The 22,446-nt window shown below is 50.7% G+C and overlaps 2 protein-coding genes across 2 annotated transcripts in view; both read right to left on the reverse strand.

Moving 5' to 3' along the window:
- The window catches only part of GAREML (GRB2 associated, regulator of MAPK1-like), a 12,286-nt gene extending 12,042 nt beyond the window's left edge, over positions 1–244 (reverse strand). Inside the window, exon 1 of the mRNA XM_009890369.1 lies at positions 201–244. Within this exon, the coding sequence (XP_009888671.1) occupies positions 201–244 (44 nt within the window). The remainder of the gene's footprint in view (positions 1–200) is intronic.
- A 6,580-nt stretch (positions 245–6,824) lies between these two features.
- Positions 6,825–22,446, reverse strand: part of RAB10 (RAB10, member RAS oncogene family) — a 28,970-nt gene continuing 13,348 nt past the window's right edge. Inside the window, exons 5-8 of the mRNA XM_009890370.1 lie at positions 14,426–14,564; positions 11,175–11,264; positions 10,560–10,661; positions 6,825–8,173 (exon numbers count right to left, since the gene is read on the reverse strand). Coding sequence (XP_009888672.1) covers positions 8,090–8,173; positions 10,560–10,661; positions 11,175–11,264; positions 14,426–14,564 — 415 coding nt within the window. The 3' untranslated portion in view covers positions 6,825–8,089. The remainder of the gene's footprint in view (positions 8,174–10,559; positions 10,662–11,174; positions 11,265–14,425; positions 14,565–22,446) is intronic.

The following is a 22,446-nucleotide window of genomic DNA, read 5'->3' on the forward strand; positions in this document are numbered from 1 at the left end:
CCTTCCTCCCTCCTCCTCCTCACTCCAGTCGTCCCCCCTTCTCCTGCCCCCTCCAGTCTTCCTCCTCCTCCTCCCTCCAGCCTTCCTCTCTCCCTCCTCCTCCTCACCCCTCCAACCTTCCTCCCTCCTCTTCCCTCTACCCTCTCCATCCCTCTAGCCTTCCTCTCCACCTCCTCACCTCCAGCCTTCCTCCTCCTCACCTCTCCAGCCTTCCTATCTTCCTCCTCGTCCCTCCACCCTCCATCTCTCCCTCCAGCCTTCCTCCCCCCCTCCTCACTTCTCAAGTCTTCCTCCCTCCTCCCCATCCCACTGCCCCGCACCTCTCCCTCCTCCCTCCAGCCTTCCTTCCTCCTCCTCCTCACCCCTCCAGTCTTCTCCCTCCCTCCTCCCCACCTCCCTTCCTCCCTACCTCATCCCCATCCCTCTGCCCTCCATCCCTCCCTCCTCCTCCTCCCTCCAGCCTTCCTCCACTACATCCCTCTAGCCTCTCTCGCCCGCTTCATCCCTCCAGCCTTCATCCCTCCTCCTCCCTCCAGCCTTCCTCCCTCCTTCTCCTCCTCATCACTTCAGCTTCCTTTCCTCCCTCTTCCTGGTCCCTCCAGCTGTCCTCCTTCCTCCTCCTCCCCCTTCCAGTCTCCCTCTCTCCCTCCTCCTGGTCCCTCCTCCTCCCTCCAGCCTTCCTCCCCATCACTCCAGCCTCCTTCCCTCCTCCTGGTCCCTCCAGCCTTCATCTCTCCTCCTCCTGGTCCCTCCATCCTCTATCTCCTCCTCATCATCATCCCTCTAACTTCCATCTCCTCCCTCCTCCTCCTCCCTCCCGCCCCTCTCCCTCCTCCCCCCCCCCCCCCCCCCCCCCCCCCCCCTCCCGGTCCCTCCAGCCTTCCTCCCTCCTTCTCCTCATCCCTCCATCCTCCATCTCCTCCTCTCTCCAGCCTTCCTCCCTCCTCCTACCCATTACTCCAGCCTCCCTCCCCCCCTCCCTCCTCCCGGTCCTTCCAGCCTTCCTCCCTCCTCCTCATCCCTCCAGCCTTCATCCTCCTCCCTCCTCCTCACCCGGCCAGCCTTCTTCCCTCCTCCTCTCCATTACTCCAGCCACCCTCCCTCCCTCCTCCCGGTCCCTCCATCCTTCTTCTCTCCTCCTCCTCATCCCTCCATCATCCTCCTCCTCACCCCTCCAGCCTTCATCCCTCCGTCCTCCTCCTCCCTCCTCCTTCTCTCCTCCTCCTCACCCCTCCAGCCTTCATCTCTCCTCCTCCCTGTCCCTCCATCCTTCCTCCCTCCTCCTCCTCCTCCCCATCACTACAGACTTCATTCTCATTTATTTATTTATTTCTCTTCACATCCCTCCCCCTTCTGTGTCCAAACAGCCCTGGGTTGTAATCAGGAGCACGCTGCTTTCCCACTGCTTACAAAAGCACAGAGCAAACCAGAACATGGTGGGCAGGGAAACACAAGCAGGATTAAATACCAACATAAATCATTTTGAGGGTGTAGGACCAGGAACAATTTTACTTTTCACATTTCACTCAGCATTTAAAAAGCATAACCACCTCCAAGCTCCAAAAGACACCTCCTCACCTCCATTGTGGAATGGAAACCAGGGGGATGTGTGGCTGCTGGGCGGTGGTGCAGTCTCAGTGCCATTCTCCAGCCTCCCTCCCTCCCTCCCTCCTCCCGGTCCTTCCAGCCTTCCTCCCTCCTCCTCATCCCTCCAGCCTTCATCCTCCTCCCTCCTCCTCACCCGGCCAGGTTTCTTCCCTCCTCCTCCCCATTACTCCAGCCACCCTCCCTCCCTCCTCCCGGTCCCTCCATCCTTCTTCTCTCCTCCTCCTCATCCCTCCAGCCTTCATCTCTCCTCCTCCCTGTCCCTCCAGCCTTCCTCCCTCCTCCTCCTCCTCCCCATCACTCCAGCCTTCATCCCTCCCTCCTCATCATGCCTCCAGCCGCCTTCTCTGCTCCTCCTCACCCCTCCATCCTCCTCCCTCCTCCTCCTCACCCCTCCATCCTCCCTCCTCCTCCTCCTCACCCCTCCAGCCTTCCTCCCTCCTCCTCCCCATCACTCCAGCCTTCATCCCTCCCTCCTCATCATCCCTCCAGCCGCCTTCTCTGCTCCTCCTCACCCCTCCATCCTCCTCCCTCCTCCTCCTCACCCCTCCATCCTCCCTCCTCCTCCTCCTCACCCCTCCAGCCTTCCTCCCTCCTCCTCCCCATCACTCCAGCCTTCATCCCTCCCTCCTCATCATCCCTCCAGCCGCCTTCTCTGCTCCTCCTCACCCCTCCATCCTCCTCCCTCCTCCTCCTCACCCCTCCATCCTCCCTCCTCCTCCTCCTCACCCCTCCAGCCTTCCTCCCTCCTCCTCCCCATCACTCCAGCCTTCATCCCTCCCTCCTCATCATCCCTCCAGCCGCCTTCTCTGCTCCTCCTCACCCCTCCATCCTCCTCCCTCCTCCTCCTCACCCCTCCATCCTCCCTCCTCCTCCTCCTCACCCCTCCAGCCTTCCTCCCTCCTCCTCCCCATCACTCCAGCCTTCATCCCTCCCTCCTCATCATCCCTCCAGCCGCCTTCTCTGCTCCTCCTCACCCCTCCATCCTCCTCCCTCCTCCTCCTCACCCCTCCATCCTCCCTCCTCCTCCTCCTCACCCCTCCAGCCTTCCTCCCTCCTCCTCCCCATCACTCCAGCCTTCATCCCTCCCTCCTCATCATCCCTCCAGCCGCCTTCTCTGCTCCTCCTCACCCCTCCATCCTCCTCCCTCCTCCTCCTCACCCCTCCATCCTCCCTCCTCCTCCTCCTCACCCCTCCAGCCTTCCTCCCTCCTCCTCCCCATCACTCCAGCCTTCATCCCTCCCTCCTCATCATCCCTCCAGCCGCCTTCTCTGCTCCTCCTCACCCCTCCATCCTCCTCCCTCCTCCTCCTCACCCCTCCATCCTCCCTCCTCCTCCTCCTCACCCCTCCAGCCTTCCTCCCTCCTCCTCCCCATCACTCCAGCCTTCATCCCTCCCTCCTCATCATCCCTCCAGCCGCCTTCTCTGCTCCTCCTCACCCCTCCATCCTCCTCCCTCCTCCTCCTCACCCCTCCATCCTCCCTCCTCCTCCTCCTCACCCCTCCAGCCTTCCTCCCTCCTCCTCCCCATCACTCCAGCCTTCATCCCTCCCTCCTCATCATCCCTCCAGCCGCCTTCTCTGCTCCTCCTCACCCCTCCATCCTCCTCCCTCCTCCTCCTCACCCCTCCATCCTCCCTCCTCCTCCTCCTCACCCCTCCAGCCTTCCTCCCTCCTCCTCCCCATCACTCCAGCCTTCATCCCTCCCTCCTCATCATCCCTCCAGCCGCCTTCTCTGCTCCTCCTCACCCCTCCATCCTCCTCCCTCCTCCTCCTCACCCCTCCATCCTCCCTCCTCCTCCTCCTCACCCCTCCAGCCTTCCTCCCTCCTCCTCCCCATCACTCCAGCCTTCATCCCTCCCTCCTCATCATCCCTCCAGCCGCCTTCTCTGCTCCTCCTCACCCCTCCATCCTCCTCCCTCCTCCTCCTCACCCCTCCATCCTCCCTCCTCCTCCTCCTCACCCCTCCAGCCTTCCTCCCTCCTCCTCCCCATCACTCCAGCCTTCATCCCTCCCTCCTCATCATCCCTCCAGCCGCCTTCTCTGCTCCTCCTCACCCCTCGGGCAAAGCCCCAACACACAGAAAAGTTGCCAGAAGCAGCGGGTTTGGGAAAGGAGAAGGGATGAGGATGGAGCAGGGACGGGGAGGGAACAGGGACAGGGATGGAGCAGGGATGGGGATGGAGTAGGGATTGAAAGGAACAGGTTTGGGGATGGAGCAGGGATGGGAAAGAAGGGATAGGAAAGGAATAGGGACAGAGAAGGGGCAGGGATGGGATGGGAAAGGGATGGGAAAGGAGAAGGGATGGAAAGGAGCAGAGATGGGGATGGAGCAGGGATGGGAAGGAACAGGTTTGGGGATGGAGAAGTATGGGGATGGAGAACGGATGGGAAAGGAGAAGGGATGGGGATGGAACAGGGACGGAAAGGAGCAGGTTCGGGGATGGAGCAGGGATGGAAAAGAGAAGGGACAGGGATGGAGCAGGGACAGGAATGGAGCAGGGATGGGGATGGAACAGGGATGGGAAAGGACGAGGGATGGGGATGGAGAAGGGATGGGAAAGGAGAAGGGATGGGGATGGAAAAAGGATGGGAAAGGAGCAGGGATGGAAAGGAGCAGGGACAGGGATGGAGCAGGGATGGGGACAGAGCAGGGACAATACGGTGGCAGGAGGACAGGGAAAAACTTGAGACTCTGCCAGGGATGACGCTGACAAGTGGGACCCTGAGAGCCGCTGGACGGTGTCCGTGGGGGGAGGTCCCGGCCGGGTCCCCCTCCCGGTATCCCCTCGCACTGCCGCCCCCCCGATGGCGATGGCCTGCGCCCCGCCGTCACCCCCCCGCCCCGGGCAGGGGCGAGCCCCCCGTCCACCCCCGCCAAACACGGGGGCTGCCACCGCGACACCCTCGCAGCCTCAGCGGCAGCTTTATTACTGAAAGCAGCACAAAAACACCCTCTCCCGGTTACTGGCACCATGGCAGCGGGAGGGAAGGAGAAGCATGTCCCCGCTCCGCCATCCCACGCTGCGGGGAGGGGGTCAGGCCCCCCGCCGAGCTTTTGCAGGGGTTGACGTCCCCAAAGGCTGCGGGACACCACCGGGGCACCCGCTCCTAAAGGGCAGGAGAAGGCAAATGGGTCCTGCCGGGTGAGAAAGGGCAGAAATACATAAAGCCAGTGGGCGTTGGGGCTCGAGGGGGCTGGAAAACCCACCCGCATCTCCCATCCGCAGCGGGACCTGGGGTAGGGGGAGGGAAGGGCTGAAACGGCCGCTTTCCCAAAATTTCTCTGCAAAGGCCCCGAGCAAGGCGCCGGGGGGCACAACCGCCGGGGTACCCCCACCCGCGGGGCTCCACACCGGGAGCGGGCAGACGCCGCTGCAGCAGGGGCAGTCCTGCCCTCCGAAAATGAGAGACTGGAGCTTTTCTGTAGGAATGAGAGAAAAAGGGAGAGCTCTGCCCCCGGGCACAGCGCGCCGGCGCTGGAGAGCCCAACTTGTGCTGCCCGGGTGTTATCAATAGATCCTCCAGGGAACTGAACGGGGCCGAGGAAGTAACCAATGCAAGTTTATAAAAGCTTTTATTTGCTCTTGGTATGACCAAGAATGGGACAGTGATCTTTTATACAATTTGATACAGTAAGTGGTACAAAAGAATGTGTTTTAAATAAAAAGCCAGAGTGGAGTAGCAAAAATATTAAAAGATTAAGTAAAAAATTGTAGGCATGGGAATTAATCCTAGACCTTAAGTTGAGGCTGTTTTTCCACCATCCGAGTCCGAAGCGCCGCGTTTCCCCCTGCCCCGGGGCAGCCCTGACCAGAGAGCGGGTTAACAGCCCTGGAGGAGAGATTCAACCTCGGGGTTTCGTTTATCATCACCAATTTAATCTAAGTTACATTTTAATTTTTTTTTTTTTTTTTTTTTCCTTTTTTGCTGTGAGAGGGGCGGCAGAGCTGGGCAGGGGCGGCTGCTTTGGCACCGTCTCCAGGCTGCCCCTCGGCTTCGCTCCCCGCCAGCGCAGGGCAGGGGCGTCTGCCCAGGAGAGGTTTCCCAAGCAGTTAGGTTGCTAGCTAGCAGAACACCAGCAGAAATAAAGTTACTGCAAATTCCTCCAACATTATTATTATTATTTTTTTTTTCCTTTTAGCATCTGCATCGCCTTTTGTTGCTCACTCCTCCTCGGCCGGGCCTTGCGCGCCACAACACACAACGAAGCCAAGCCACGCGGTTAAAACTCAGGGGTTTTCACACCAACGGAAGTAGACCGTCTAGAAATGTTGCAGTTTATTCACTGGGTAAGGAGAACGGGAAAGGGAGGCGGGAGCTAGGAGGACCAGCGAGTGGCCTGTTCTCTACCTGGCGGCTGGCAACGAACACAGCGCCTACACGGCATCCCCAGGGGTTTGCACAGAGGGAGCCAAGCCCCTGGAAGCAAATAAAAAGCTCACGTTTAAAAACAAGGATTATACAACAACAACAACAACAAAAAACCCCCACCCCAACCAACCTTGATGTATATTTCTCCAATTTTCCCTTTTTGATAAGGTTAGAAAGTGCAGGTTTAACCAAAAGGTGGCCGGACTCTATTTACAGCGCTGAGCGGCAGGCGCCGGCCGACAGAAAGGCCCCGGTGCCCGTTCCCCCGCCGGTCCCAGCGTCCTGCCCGGCCCCAACGGCCACTCGACTGGGAAGGGCTAACGCACACGGAGACAAAAAGCCCGAAACACAAGGGAGACCCCTCGGTCAAGTTACTAGGGAGGTGGGGGGGGAGGGGGGGAAGCCGTTCAAAACTAGGAGTTCCATGTTAAAACACCATCATTTCATTAAAATTAAATCAGCGTTATTTACTACTTTAATTATTTACCGGAGACAGTCCAAAACCCACGCGGACAAGAGCGAGGCACGAGCTCGTCCGACGTTAAAGGAGAAGGTGAGGCTTGGGGAGGAAGAAGCGCCTATTTCACAATCTCTTTTTGTCCTTGGCCGGAGCAGCTCTCCTACGCGGTATTTTAAATGCACGTGAACGTACAACCGCTCCTGCGGACTGAACGCCCGGTTCGGTTCGGCGGGAGCAGTCAACCAAGCGGGACTGGCGGTCCTTAACCCCTTCCCTCGAGAAGCGACGGAGCCACGGGGGACGCCGGGGCCGTGCCCCATCCCGGTCCCACAGCCCCGCAGCGAGGACCAGAGCCAGCCAAGGAGCGGGGACTCGGCTTTTCACACGGGGAAATGGAAAGTTTTCAGGGCGGTAATAAATTAAAACTGCCAACTTTTTTATTTTTTGGTTTTTGTTTTTTTTCTTTTCCGAATTCTAGTTTCGCTCAGCCTTGGGCCAGGCTGCCGAGCAGCGCGCGGGAGCGGCTGAGAGTAAGAGAGAACGTAAGAGTTCATGTTAACTGCTGTCAGTTTGGGAATCGCATGTTATATTCATACACAGAAAGTAGACAACCACATCACCCTCCATAGAAAACTAGTGCATGCAAATAACTCTTCCATATCATAAAACCCAACGGCTATGCAGGAGGAGAGAGAAGGTATACTAGTGAACCGACATCGGCTAGAGGGAAATTAGTAGGTATCTTCAACATTTTTACCTTGAAAGCTAAATCAGTGCTTTGTATTAAGTTTTTGGCAAACATACCACGTTGCCATCCTTTTAATTAACACATCACACCATGAAGAAATGCAAATAAAAGCAGCATGCAGGCAAAAGGAAAGAGCTGCAAGTGAGGAAAAAAAAATGGCAGCAGAACAGTTCTGAATGGCTAGATCACCAAAAAGGAGACACAGCAGATTAAATGTAATATTCTTTTTTTTTTTTTTTTTTGCACCACCCTTTGTCCTCGATGCATTACACCAACAGTTACAGAAAGCAATCACAAAAAAAGAGTTCAGTATTTTAAAATGGTCAAGTATGGATGGTATGTCTCCTGCACATGCTTCCACCAGAAAAGAAATTAAAACAAACAAAAAAAAAAAAGTGAAAACAAAAGTTCCTTTCCACATAAGGCACAGGACAAAATAAACCCCACTCACATACTCAAGGCGAAAATGAGTGTTTTCCTGGCTCTCTGCTGATGCATCTAGAGAATACGGTGACTCAAGCACATTATCCATGACAGAAAATTCCACTGTTGTACAAAATAAATTGTTAATTCTAACTTTTATTCTTATACAATTTGCAGAAGAGAGTTGAATATGATTGCTATATGTTTTAATGTCAGGAGGAACGGGACTATAATACAACCAAAACGTAGTGGTAAGTTGAGCAGGTACATGAAAAAATGAAGTCACGGAGATGATTTTCCTATACATGTTGTTGAGAAACTTAGAGTACGCAAGCTGTCCTAAACGGAAAACCAAAGGGAGACGGGAGCTTGTTAAGATGAGGAACAAAACATTGGTTTAAGGTTAAAAACGGGCAGAGTGGTTTGTTTTGCAGCGAGAAAAAAGGGGCGGTGGATGGCGATTGGTGATATAGGAGAACGTTCAGCAACACTTGCTCTTCCAGCCCGTCACCCCACCTCCACTGCTGATATCTACATTTTCACTGTTGGGCTCTTTTACAGGGGTCTGCAATGAAACAAGTGGGGAAAAAACAGCGTTAGATGACTCTTGAGACATTCGGAAATAAAGTACTCGGAGCCGAAGACACAGCGGCTTACAGAGACTCACATCACCAGATAATATTGAGAAAAAGCACGGGCAAAGAGCTGCGCAGGACTGTAGGGAACCCTCCTCCCCCCTCCAGCAAAAGTCCGCAAAACCAATTGAAGGTTGGGGTTTTTTTTGTTGTTTCGTTTGAAATAAACAAGGACCAGAAAGCTGGAAAAACCACCGACTTCTCAACTTGGACCACCCCAAAGTAAACTCAAACTATTTCTAGATCCCCCTCTTCCAACTGACACTCGGACTTCAGTGCAGCGAGTCAGTCACAGCCTACAGCTAACACAAGCTGAAGTTAAATTACGTGAACTAATGACCTTAAAAACCCACAGAGTAATTTAGGGATAAAGAAGGGTTGTTCAAAACCATCTGCCTTCCAGTTAACCAGGACACCAGTCTCCGAGGCAGCGGACAAAACAGGCTGCTCTGCGTCACGGGACGTAAACTTGGTTAGAGCAAAGCAAGAATCAAAGTCAAGTGGTTTCCATCAGATGCTGACATCTCCTCTCAGCCGCCTGGAGACTAACCCAAACGTTCACCAGAATACTGCAGTTTCATCTCTCCGTTCCTTTTCTTATTCTCTTTGGCACAGCCTTCCAAAAGCAACCCCCCCGGCTCTTCACACAAATACTCTGAGGCCCACAATGAAAATGTGAAGGTCAGCCGAGTAAGACTTGCTCGCCTGAGCCCCCGTGTACCCGAGGCCAGGGATTCCCACCCAGCGCCTCACACAAAGCTTGCCAAAAACTGATGAAGAAACAACTCAGAAGGTACAAGGGGGAACCAGACATTGTTGAGCAGATGTGTTCAGAAGGGCTGTGAAACAATTCAGCATTGACCGTGCGCTAAATTTCTAACCGATGAACTCGGATGATGTTCTCAATCGCATTCATGCAGGAGAACGGCCGAAGACAGTGATGGAGGCGGTCTCCATACGGGGCAGTCCCTACCGCTACGCTGGAGCCCAGAAGAAACGCGTGGGGTCATTCCTTGAGGAGCACAGCATGTTTGCTAGTCGGCCAACCCGCGTTTCTGGAGCTCCATGGAGTTTCAGCGATGGAGAGACACGACCTGGCCGTCAGCGGGAATGGACTAGCACAGGGGTTACCCTGTAAACCCAGTCCTTGCCTACGGGAGCCCATCAGCTAACTGGAACCAGCCCTGGAGCCACCCACCTATGCGGCCCAGCCCAATCCTGCAGCAAAATAGTGGCAGCTCTTGGAAGCTGATGCATTTTCTACTCATGAAAGACATCAGGGACGCACGTATAGGGGTATCACGTAGCCGCAGGCATACAAAGATTGGGGTGCAGGCCGCAGGAAGGGGACCACAGAATCCCAGACTGGTCAGGGTCGGAAGGGACCCCTGGCGACCATCCAGTCCAACCCCTGCCAGAGCAGGGGCACCTACAACAGGTTGCACAGGATAGTAAAAGACTACTACTCTAACGCTCAAATGTAACTCGGACAGATATCAAATGATCCCTATCTGCCAAATACATATTTTTGCACGTTTTGCATGTTTGGGATCCACGTTCTTCTCTCAGTTGCAATATGAACTGGAAGAGGGCAGGTTTAGATTAAACATGAGGCAGAAGTTTTTCCCTGTGAGGGTGGTGAGGCACTGGCACAGGTTGCCCAGAGAGGTTGTTGAGGCCCCATCCCTGGAGGTGTTCAAGGCCAGGCTGGAGGGGGCCTTGGGCAACCTGGGCTGGTGGGAGGTGTCCCTGCCCATGGCAGGGGGGGTGGAACTCGATGATCTTCAAGGTCCTTTCCAACCTAAACCATTCTTTGATTCTATGATAATATAACGTCCAATAAATCTCCAACGAAACGCGGGGGCCGAGAGGGCTAACCATTGGAAACAAGGTAGGAAGTGACAGATCTCGTTCACCTGTTCTATCAGCCACATCGAAACTCTCCCCAACAGGCGCTGAGGAGTTTTCAGACGATGTTGCGGAACGATGGAGATGGTGGCAGGGAAAGGACAATTCTCTTCCACGCCAACTGAACACTCCAAACACATGTATGACACAGCCGCGAGTTTAAGGGCCGAACAACTACAAGTTTACATTTCTCGGCTCTTTGATGCACACTCCTCTCTCTAGATAGTATCCCTACAATACTGAAACATCAAACGAGCTTCAGATGTACAGTCGTCCTCCTACAGGGACTCGTTTGTGTTAATGTGCCAATGTCAAAAGCTGCAACAATTCAGGTAAACGTCAGAAGCAACAGGAGCTGAAATTTTAGGATTCCCCCGCCCCCCCCAAACAAAAGATGGAAGCACCTACCTTTCGAAGAATGTCTTCTGCTAATGTGAGGAATGCCTTCTCAATGTTTATATTTGCTTTTGCACTAGTTTCGAAAAACCTAATACCGTGCTCCCTAGCAATCTAAAGCAAAAAAGAAAGGAGGAGGTCAGCGTTACTGTAAAGTCACTCCGTTGGTGCTGCTATAACTTCGGGATCAGCAGCATCTATAAGCACGTGATATTCTTTCAGCCATGGCAGGCAGCAGAAGCACTAGCCAGGCAAAACATCACAAAGGAAGATTAGGAGCTTAATGATTCAGAAACAGCAATTAAAGTGTATTAAATCACAAGTCAATGTCTGAACGTAAGACGACAGATACCACACAAGCCTGTCACATGATAAGTAACTTAAAGGATGCCAGAAAAACTCGGGTTATCAAAGCAAGCACAAACGGCAGCTGAACTCGTTCTGTTCATGGCAGTTCTTTGCAACTTCTGAGAAACCATTCCCAAGACTCACAAACCATGAGCAAATCCAGCCGCCTTGTTCGTTCCCTGGCACATCCCGTCGTGGCACCTCAGCCACCCGGAGACGGCGGGAGGTGTTGGCACGGATGTGCTTACTTTGATAAGCAAGTTTTTGTGCGACGCTTACCTGTTCGCCTTTTGCTTTAGGGACAACTCTTTTATCTTCCATGTCACACTTGTTTCCTAACAGCATCCTCTCCACATCTTCATTGGCATGCTGAAACGAGACAAGACACAGATTTACATGTCTCCCCCAACAAGGAGTAAATATCTCCTTCAGGTTTGTATGTCCAGACTGTTAGAAGTCCGGGTTAATGTTTGCGGGTCTTGGTGTCCTGCACTTCCCTAACAAAGACTGGTGGAGAGCAGCCTTCAGGCAGTGCCTTTGCACCAAATTGCTCATATACCATGGAAGTGGAATGAGACGACGGCTGTGGGGGTTTGACACAGCTCTATCACCATCCCAACACCAGTGGTTTTCCCCCTTCCTTTTTATTTCTGTAGTTTCAGTGTGAAGTCTTGCTTTCCGAGAACCGCAAAGTGCTATTCTGCAGCCCACATCCTTCTTACAAAAATACTACAAAACATGACAGGACAAAAAGAGCCCCACACCTACAGCTGCAAACGATCCGGCTTCAGGCACTCCAATGGCTCCAGCTGACACTACTACTTTTTTGGGGGTTTCAGGGGTCCTTTGCATAGTTTTATTGTAGACAGGTAAGTCTCCTTAATCACAACTACGCCTTCAACCACCGCAAAGCCCCATAGGAAGTTAGTGAAAAATTTTTTGAAAAATTTTTGCCCATATTTTTTTTTTGAGAGGAGTTACCGAGTTAACTAACGAAGAGAAGGCACAGCGCTCCAGCATCGTGCTGCTCCTCTGATGGCGCAATCATCGGAGCGCTAAAGGACAAAGCTGGCACGCGGTCTTGCTATCTGCTACGGACTTCAGGCAGCAGCCGAGGAACTCGTGCAGTGCAAGGGCACACGGACCTTACACCCAGGGAACACAGACAGGACATCACAGAGGGAAAGCTGAAGTGAGCACCACGCTAATGCTCAGGATCCAAAGAAAAGCAGGACCACATACACAGGGAATGACCTCTGTAAGGCAAATGCGAGTGCCAATGCTTTCTCAAGGAATGCTGAATGAGCAAAAAGCTCTTGGCTGTTCAGTTATTGAAGTCCTGCCAATATCCATCATAGTAAGGAAAGAATATGCCAAAGATATCCACCAGACCAGCAGAAAAGTTCCAGCAGCCACAGCACGAAGCATCACTTAAGTGGATAACTCAAGTACTTTGAAACCTGCCATGAGAAGCTTCTCGGAAAGTCTAATCTGAATTCACTTTCACTCCAACAGTCTTAATACTACTTTACGGTAGCATTACTAATAGAAGTACAGAGGCAAGAGACCCACGTACCAGTACTCCTGCTTACAGTAATAACTAACCCCTTTCACATTCCTCAGGAGAACCACCCCCAGGTTTTTTCCTTTAAGTCACGAGGAGGAAAAGCGACCAGACAGCAAAGATATCATGTAGAATAAGGCTCTGAAAACGTTAGCTTGTCATGCGCACACAGACCTGCTAACACAGCAACGGACTTCTTTCCAATACAGCCGGCCCCAACGTACAAAACCGTGCACTTGAGTAACTCAATTAATTCCTACTAGCCCAAAGCAAAAGTGCACGGCATAGTACACCTCTGCAGAACGCGTGAACTTTAAACAATTAAATATTTAGCAAGGATGAAGGTGTAACATCTCTAGGTTTCTTGGCTATTTCTAAATCAAGGCTTAAGTATCCTGCAGAAGAGCCTCCTCGCACAGAACAGCGATTCAGGCTTGCTTATTGGAGATTCTCCTCCTTGAGAGGATCTCCTTGGCAATAGTAACTCCTCGTAAAACCAAAGCACTTGGTTACTTCATTCACAACTCTCATTTGCAACAATCCTGTACATGAGTGGGTAACACTTGCACACGTTTTAGCAAGAAGCCTCAACACTGCGTCTGGAATCTCAGAGGATGACTTCACCCATCCTTTCTGCAAATGCACTCTGTTAGTGAGCTTCCTCCACAATAAAAAAAGCTTCCTAAGGTGTCAAACATCCCTTATAAAACTGCAGTTACCATGCAGCCTTCACAACGCACCCAAAATCAGCTGCAGAGGTTTGTGTGACACGGATTTGGAAACATGAGGTCAGCAAAAACACTCCCTTCTCAGGCACAATGGGATGAATGACATCCATTACTCAACTTCCTGGATACTACTGAAATTTTTAAACAAAGCAACTGCAGCACCTAAAGATTTTGGTTTCAAGTTTCCACTCAGTTCGTCGCTGAGTCTCTTCCTGTGCTGCCTTACTCCCCCCTCTTCTGTACCCACCAACACACGTTCCTTCCCGTAGAAGGTATAGTTTCCCATTCCTCACGCTAGGAAATTAAAGCCCCCATAGTACATTTTTGCTCTGTAAGAACCTTTCACCAGCCCCAATGCCTCAACTAGCAATGCCTGACAGCACCCATCTGCTGACGCTCAGTTCTGCAGGGGCATCTTCACGCTTTCTGGGAAAATACTGAAGCTGGAAAATCCAAACACTTATTCCATTTGAGAACAGCGTAACAAAAGCAAGAACTAACAGCCGTGCTGCTCTCTAACATCTCAGGACTCCTGGAGAACGAGCTCTTGGGGATCCAGGCACTGGATAGCTCCACCTCAGTTTCTTCCGCTTCACTTGACCTTGTCTGAAATTTTACCAAACTCCTTGATGGGTACTCCTCTAGCAAGGCCAAAAATCAGCTATGCAGCTTTGAGCAGTTTGCTAACATCCAACAGCAGCAGTGTGCCACACTACCTGCAACGGCCACGATAAACTTGCAAATATTTCCTGACGTCAATTTTGAGGGAGTGGAGGCAATGATATTCAGTTATCTGTGAGGATTTCCATAGCAGTCCTTATAAAATAGGTTACTACTAGAAGTGACATATCCTATAGCTATTCTACAGCGTACGCCTTAGCGTTGCTCCTCCGCACACCACCTTGTGGCGGCAGCTCCTCCTGAAAACGGCAACTCCCAGTTACTGCAAGATGTACTCCTTACCTCTAGGGATTCTCCAGCACAGAAACGACGTTTGTTCATGTCCGAATTCAACATTTCAGGACACGGCTAGCCCCTGGGGAGTGTTGTGATCCTTCATGCCGTTGTTGAGGGAGGGAACGCAGGACAGCCGAAGACTGGCACCCAAACCCTGTGTTAATTTACCCTCGGGCAGGTGCAGAAGCTGCACTCCAGAGGCTGAGTTCTGTGGCACTCCTCACATGCTCTACGGGTCACAGCACACAGCGCGACTGTGGGATCTGTCAGACATTACTCACCTCATCTATGTTTCTGAGCCACTTGCTGATGTTTTCAAAGCTCTTGGCGTTGGTGATGTCATATACTAGCATGATCCCCATGGCACCTCTGTAATAGGAGGTGGTGATGGTGTGAAATCGTTCCTGCCCCGCTGTGTCCCTGCGGAAAACAGACAAGAGTACACATGAGCAGCAAGCTCTGAAGAAACCAGCACGGCGTATCTATTAGACAAGCACGCACGGCCCGGTAGGTGCTCTATCGCACCGCTGCTGAGGGATGCGCAGCGTTTCCAAAGAGCAGCAGGACACGCTCCAACGTGCTCAGCAGCAGCCTCCAGGGAGGCTCCTTCCCTCCCAGATGCAGCCGAACACTCGGAGAACAAAGAGGGCAAGCTTCAGTAAGCCAGGCTCAAAAGGGTACAGAAGGCTAGATTTTCAAGTTTCTCTTTTGACTTTTACTTTAAAGGGGATTGTTTTTATAAAAAACACATTTCAGAGTCAACTTTGACAGAGAGAGAAGACACTGGACTGCTCAAGCAGGCTTACCCGACCACGGTGGCAGCAGATGAAGCTACCTGTTGAACGGCACAGGGGTGAACAGCAGAGCGGTGAGGTGCAGTAGGTCTTCTGCTGTCTTACCACAATAAACAAACCCAGTGTCGAGTCATGGTAGAAACTGGTTAATTTTAAACTCTGTGTTTTTTATTGACAACTGGAAACTTGCACCCAAAAGGAGATGCTTTTATTTCCAAGTCTCCTATCTCAGGGAAGCGTCTCAGATGTGTGAGCCTCGGTGGAACCCAGCAGCAGACTGGGGGGGGGGAGGGAGCAAGAAATGCTCTGCCGACACTTCGACAGGACTGTCAGCTCCGGCAGGGGGACGGTCTGAACAACCCCACAAACATCGCTGTCCCAGACACTCTCTCCTGCTGCTGACCAGTTCTTCCCGAACAAACGTGAAAATGAGCCACTTTAAAAGTCCATCTACAATTTTCAAGGTACGCACCATAAGCGCTGAGCAGCCTGATTAGACACGGCGCAAACTCAGCGGCCTCAGTACTCAAGTTTCTGTCGGAAGCTCCCAAGACATTGTAGGCTGTTTAGCAGTGCCGCTCTCCACGTCAGGAGAGACTGGAACTGTGGCCAGCGCTGACCTGACCCAGCTAGCCAGTCAACACCACCGCGGTGCCCAAGAACCACCCTTTCCATTTCAGCAGCTGCTGAGCAGCCACGGAGACAATCACTCACCATTTTCTGGAACCCAGACTTAAAACAGAGAAGAATTTTGTTTTCTGATCAGTTTTATAAAGCTTTAATGTGATCTTACAAATTTAGAATGATAGAATTGTCTAGGTTGGAAGAGACCCTTGGGATCACCGAGTCCAACCACCTACCCTACTCTACAGAGTTCTCCCCTACACCGTATCCCCCAACGCCACATCTGAACGGCTCTTAAACACCTCCAGGGATGGGGACTCCACCCCCTCCCTGGGCAGCCCATTCCAGTGCCCGACCACTCTGTCTGTGAAAAATTCTTTCCTAATGTTCAGTCTAAATCTCCCCTGTTGGACCTTGAAGCCATTCCCTCTCGTTCTGTCATTCATGAGAGAAGACCCCTCGCTTGTCTCAATTACCTGTGAGAAGCGACCAGCACCGACCTCTCTACAGTGACCTTTCAAAGAGTTGTAGAGAGTGATGAGGTCTCCCCTCAGCCGCCTCCTCCTCCAACTAAACAGTCCCACCTCCTTCAGCCGCTCTTCACAGGATTTGTTTGCTGGGCCCTTCACCGGCTTCGGTGCCCTCCTCCGCACTCGCTCCAGCGCCTCCAGATCTCTCTTCTACTGAGGTGCCCAAAACTGGACACGATACTGGAGGTGTGGCCTCACCAGTGCTGAGTACAGGGGCACAATCGCCTCCCTCCTTCTGCTGGCCACGCTATTTCTAACACAAGCCAGGATGCCGTATTAGAAATAGAAATTGATATTCCTGAAATTTCAGATCAAAGTGTATGAAACGTAAATCTAGAAGATGTACAGTAACTGTAACATTAAACTATGGATTTCTATAAGCAATGTGCTAAAACTGATCACACAAGATTAATGACAGTAAGTATTTTCCCATCTAATTTTGAGATCTTTGATGGAACGGGTGAGATTTGGTTAAACAACCTTGCATGCCATTAAGCTGAGAATTAAGAGTTAACTGCGTATTCTAGTGTCCTTCAGAGGACAGAAACCTAACAGACACGTTCACAGACAGTTTTCAGTGACACTATTCACACAAGGTGGAATCAAAGGTGTCTCCAAATTTCAACGGGTCTAAATTGAGATTGAACATTCCCTAACCACCTTCAGAAAGGCACGGCATTCCCCTCTGACCCACAGACCCACATTCCCTCGCTCTCAAACCAGGAACCTCAGAAAAGATCACGGACTGGAGTTGAACTAGTTCAACTCATTCCCCTCTCCGCTGTTCCCGAGGCCCCAGCAAATGCCTTGGCAGGACACAGACACCACCACCACCGAGTCCTGTGAAAACTCGGCTTTCCCCACCCTCCCGTCACCTACAGCTGACCCAACAAACCCTGGCTCCAGTTGCCAAATCAATTTGTTTAAGCACACGTCAGATTTCTGGCCAAGTATCAGTTGGCAAATGGGGAGAAAATGAAAAGCCTCAAAATCCAAAGATGCCATGGAGGAAACGTTCCTGAGATGCAGAGGAAATGCTCTACGAAGTTCCTTCTCTGTTTCGCTCAGACCCCAGATCACAGTTTTGAGGCTGACTGCTCCAGAGATTTTATCTCCTCCCAGGAGACGACAGACACCGAGAAGAGGGCAGGTCCTAAACCCGAGCACCACTTTGTTCCGAGATGTTCCAACAAGCCGTGCTGCACCGAGGTCTGGCTCGCTGGCAGCAGCCTTGAGAGGCGCTCTAGTCCATTCCCTGGCTCTGCAAAACGTTGGGGGATGCCCACGTTATTCTTCAAAGACACCTGATGTTCTGCTGAAGACCTCTGACGATTGCTGGCTTGAATCCCACCCTCTCATTTCCCGTCTGTCCCATTTGGAAGTCTCTCCTGATGGCACGCTTGGCTCTTCCTTAACGCAAATTAAGGCCGTCAATCCTTGTCTTACTTTTCATAGGTAGAGGAGTTCATTTCCCTTCTTTCCCCAACTACTTTTTGCATACTCCAACACAGCTCTTGCACCTTCTCTGAATTCTCTCAAGCCGCCTCAAGCTCTTTAGACCTTACTCACCGGCCAAAGGTCCGAGACACACAGCCTCACCTATTCCTCCCTCTGGACTCCCTCCAGCTCGCCCGTGTCTACGGGAAAACCAGGACACCACTCCAGCTGAAGTCTTACCAGCCTCAAGCAGGAATATTTGCTAGAAGGCACTGCACGCCTGTTCACACGTCCCACTCCCTTTCCTCATGATTAAGCAGATTTTTCTGACATTTGAGCAATTGATTACACATACTGAACTTGACAACTTTGCATTTGCCTCTACTGAATTTCACAGGACTGCTTTTGACCAACTGGAGAAACGTCATCGAAAAGAAATCTGAATTACAATCCAGTCCTCTATACAACCTATACTTTGCATCTTCATCTTTTCCTGCTTAGCTTAAATACGGTAACCATACTCTCTATTCCCTTATCCCAACCATTAAAGAAAACATTGCCGATCATGAAACTCGGGACAGACTCCTGCAAAATATCTCAACAGAACTCAAACATCATTTATTTTCTCTTGCCATTTTGTAACCGCTTGATAGCATCTTCCCCTACGGCATTTCCCCCAACTTGCTTATAGCAAGCAGGACGGTGTCAGAAAAGCCTCACGGAAAACATCAAGACATCTGCGATGTCTCCCCTCCTGACAAGGCCAGCAGCCGGCACAGTAAGAATTTGGATTGATTTTACACAACTTGGCGTTGGCAACACTTAGCTGTTCCTCGTTGCTCGTCGTGTCCTAAGCACCTACAACTAACTTGCTCAGTTAACTCCTCCAGTGTTTTCTCTGGCCACCGAAGCCAAGCTAATGGATGAAACAAAGGCTGGAGAGGGAAAAAACAAAGAACCTGGAGTGTTTCCCTTTTTTTTTTTTTTTAAATAGGTACTACATTTGCCCTTTCCCCTTCTTAATGGATTCTCCATTCATTATTCAGAGATAACTCTTAATGGATGCGAGATTAGAGAAGTGACTGAAGCAAACGGAGGCAATGAGTTATGGTTTCCAAACTGCCTACGACTGATGAATCCACCCTGAGCAAATGGCGCGAGACAGTCGGAGACCGCCTGCCTTGTTTACCGTGCGGGCTTTCCAGTCCTTTGTTCAACCCTCTAGGCTGTAAGAATATGCTCCAAAGCTATGGGCGTGCAATAAATCCTTGATGTAGACAAAACCATTTGTGGGAGGCAGCTAGCTCTCCAAGCTAAAATAACCGCAGACAAGGACTATGAAGATAGGCAAGGAAAGTGAAGCCCTAACTGGGAGAACTTGGGTTGTTTAGCTGCAAAATGAAGACAAAGAAGGTCGTCCTGTGGGACTCGGGAACGGAGAAGCACAGGGAAAGTGAAAAATCTATTTAAATTATTCTCATGCCTACATTAAAGTATGCATAAGCTGTATCATCTTAGAGGTTTAACCAACAGGGAAAGGAATTTCTGGGACAGCTTTCCGGTTGACCTGGCAGAGACTAAAGAAACCTTAAAAATGCACTACGATTTGTTTATGAAAGATTTACACGGATGCAACAAGAAGAGATTATACCCGATGATCTGTGAAGATCCTTCCAGTCCACACAGCTCAAAATAAAGGTCTTCAACGTATTAAACCAAATAATTCCCAGCAAAATAAACCTAAGAATTTTATTACTGTCCCACTGTTTCTTCTTGTAATATTTTTAAAGCTACGCAGCAGAAGAGTGCATTGAAGGAACTGTACTGCTGACACCAGGCACGCTCTGGAAGCTCTAGCGACTGGGTCCGAGACCTTCCTTCCCAGAGGAAGGTCTGTAAGATACTTCAGGACTGGCAAATTTCAGCTTCTCTGAAAAATATTCAGCTGGAAAAAAAAAAGGAAGCCTCCGAGTGAAGTATCTACTCGTTTTCTAGGAAGTCGGAGTGACATGCCAAAAGAGTCCCTTCCACCCCGAGCTACGCAGGCGGTGAAGGGTCTCAAAAGCTCTCAGCAGCAAGAGTTAACTTTTAGATGTTCCTAGGGTAGCCGCAAAAATTCACGAGACTGACTGTACGGTAGTCCGTGGTGCCATCGGCCGCTTTGGCTGCTTACCACCATTCTTCCTAACCGCAAGAACTTGCGTGTAACAGGGCGTTTCCACATGTGGAACCACCTCCGATAGCTGGGCTGCTGCACAGTTCCTTCACCCGGACTGCTCTTCCCTCCTGGTCAGATGGGTATTTTTGCCAACAAGCTCATTGCTGAATAAAAGCAAAATTCTCAGGACGCTTTTCTAGCCACGTAAAAGTGTTCCCAACAAACTTTAGGGTCTCCTACACAGTTAACAGCTGCGTGCTAAAAAAATAAGGCTATTTCTAAAATTTGGAATCAGTCAACAAGATTGTAGGAAAACAAGGCGATGTACAAATTTTATGTTAAGTCAGGAGGGTCAGAGTGGCGGCTAAGGAGGGAAAAAATATTTAGATGTCTTCAAAGCACCAAGTTATGGGTTTTTCACCTTACTACAGAAGCAATTTTGTCATCCTACGGTTTCCATATTAATACAAGACTATCAAGTGTGATTGTTTCATACACCACTGAAGAGAACTTTCCCGTTAAGAAGAAGGGATCCTTTGCCTTGCCCAGCTCTGGAAGCTCTTCGGCATCCCCCTAGCCTTTTAGCCAACTTTCTGGCCTTAACGATGCGCATCACCACCTTGCGACAAGCCTGCAGACGCTCCTGGGGCAGCAGTTCTGCAAAGCAGCCTGCCCCGGGCACAGGAGAACCACGCACCCTCCGAACCTGTACCTACCGCCGCTGGGTCTGTCAGAGATGCTCGACAACACACGCCGCCCCCGACAGGCTGCCGGGAAAGCGATCTGCATGAAAACTGGGACATGGAAGACTCACGAGAGCCATCAATGACTGTGAGTCCCCGTGAACCCCTGCAAAACTAACCCTTCATACAGCTCTACCCATATATTTTGGTTACTCCTTAAGATCAGCTTAAGAGTAGTTTAAGACGAGACTAGACATGTTTAAGACTAGACACGTGGCTGTTTAAGGAAACGTGGAATTACCTACTACCCCGACGTGAAAAAGCAGATATGGACCTCCCAAAAAGGCTAATCACTCACCACTGCTCACATAACCCCACTGTTTGTATGCCCTGGAAACCTATTCCTAAATACTGCAGTTATTCCTCGACAGCTTTTGGCCCTACCCCATCCCTCCGGCATTCCACTGTCGGCATCAGAGCCTTTTTTTTTTTTTTTTTAATTTATTATTTTAGATTCACTCTCCCAATATCAAATCCTGTAAATCCACCTTCAGGATCACTTCTTACAATTCCCAGTTGTCTCCCCAGACCGCAGAGTCTGTGAACAGAGAGACCAGCAAACAGCTCTATTTTCTGCAACCAATTTGCACAGAATATTCTGGAAAAAAATGGAAAGAGAGCTCCTGCAATAAGTTCTGCTGCAATAGCAGAAGAGGATACATCAGGATCCTCTTATTTGTCAAGCTCTATTCTGAAATACCTGCCCCATCTGGTTTGTTTTTTGTTCCCCCCCCGTTGCCCTTTATTTAATTTCCCTTACGCTGAACTAGAGCTTCTCCCAGAGTCTCCCACTCCTGCTGGTGGATTTCCAGCAACTTTGATTTCCACTGTCCTTGAGCTCTAAGAGTCCCTCCTTCTCTTCCGCATCTGCTATGACTATGTATTTTTTAGATGACTAATATTTCCTTTCAGCCTTTGCTTCACCAGGATGAAAAACCTAGACCTGACTTCTGCGCGTTCTCACTAGCACTGAAGAGCCGTACCTGGTCAGGCCAGAGGTCTCCAGCTCCCACTTCTGCGTAGTCTGGGCACTTCTGGAGCCAGAGATCACATCCATGCACTTAACAGTCCAAACCAGAACGTCCCTTCGTGAATTCCCTTGCAAACCCGCCTCCATCTGCAGCTACCACTACATCTTGTGATGAGGAGTTTCACAGCTTGAACTTCATCTCCTAGAACTAATGTCTCTGTACTGGAAAAGGAAATGAGTTATGTCGATCTCTACCTACCTCTTCCAGCATACTCGTGATTTTAAAAATGCACTTTGGTCACTTCTTTGACGTCCTGAGGAATTCTAATCTTTCCAGTGTTTCTTCCTAAAATAGCTATTGCATCCCTCTGACCACCCTACCTGCCCCTTTCTTCCTAACGCGCGCGAATCAAAATTGTGTCTTATGTTAGACAGCAACACTTCCTTCCCTGCCCACTGGAAATGACTGCACCCACGGTATCAGGAAAACCACATTTAGTTTTTCAAATTGCTTCATTATGCTAATAAGTTTAATGAATCACAGGATGCCTAAGCCGTTTGGTTTCCATTCCAAAGCAGTTCTGAGTTCCTGGACTGTATGATCTTACACTCTTCATAGCTGAATTTTTAGCTCTACTACTCTATTCCTCTGAAGTCTTTCAGCCCTTCCACAATAACGCCATCTTCTCCTGGAGCAGGATCCTCTCATTTTGGTTCTTTTATTCTCCCTCCCTTCTCTATACTATGAGCATCACCATATTAATATTCTTCAGGACATTCATCAGTGCCAACCCTCCCAGGTCCCACCCTCTGCAAGTATTTCTACTCCCAAATCTTTACTCTAATTCCTTTCTCCCAAATCCGACACTAAGCCCACCACTGGTGACTTTCCACATGGCATCGTATCATATACCGTCACATCAACATTTTTTCTGAACAGACAAGTAGTACAATAACCTAAATCACGACGACACTCGATTCTTCTAGGTGCTTCCACCCAGAGTTTGACATACCAGTAGTCCTCCTGATGGTTGAGCCCTGGACAA

The sequence above is a fragment of the Charadrius vociferus genome, unplaced genomic scaffold, assembly GCF_000708025.1.
Source record: "Charadrius vociferus isolate BGI_N301 unplaced genomic scaffold, ASM70802v2 scaffold647, whole genome shotgun sequence".
In the NCBI taxonomy this organism is placed as follows: Eukaryota; Metazoa; Chordata; class Aves; order Charadriiformes; family Charadriidae; genus Charadrius; species Charadrius vociferus.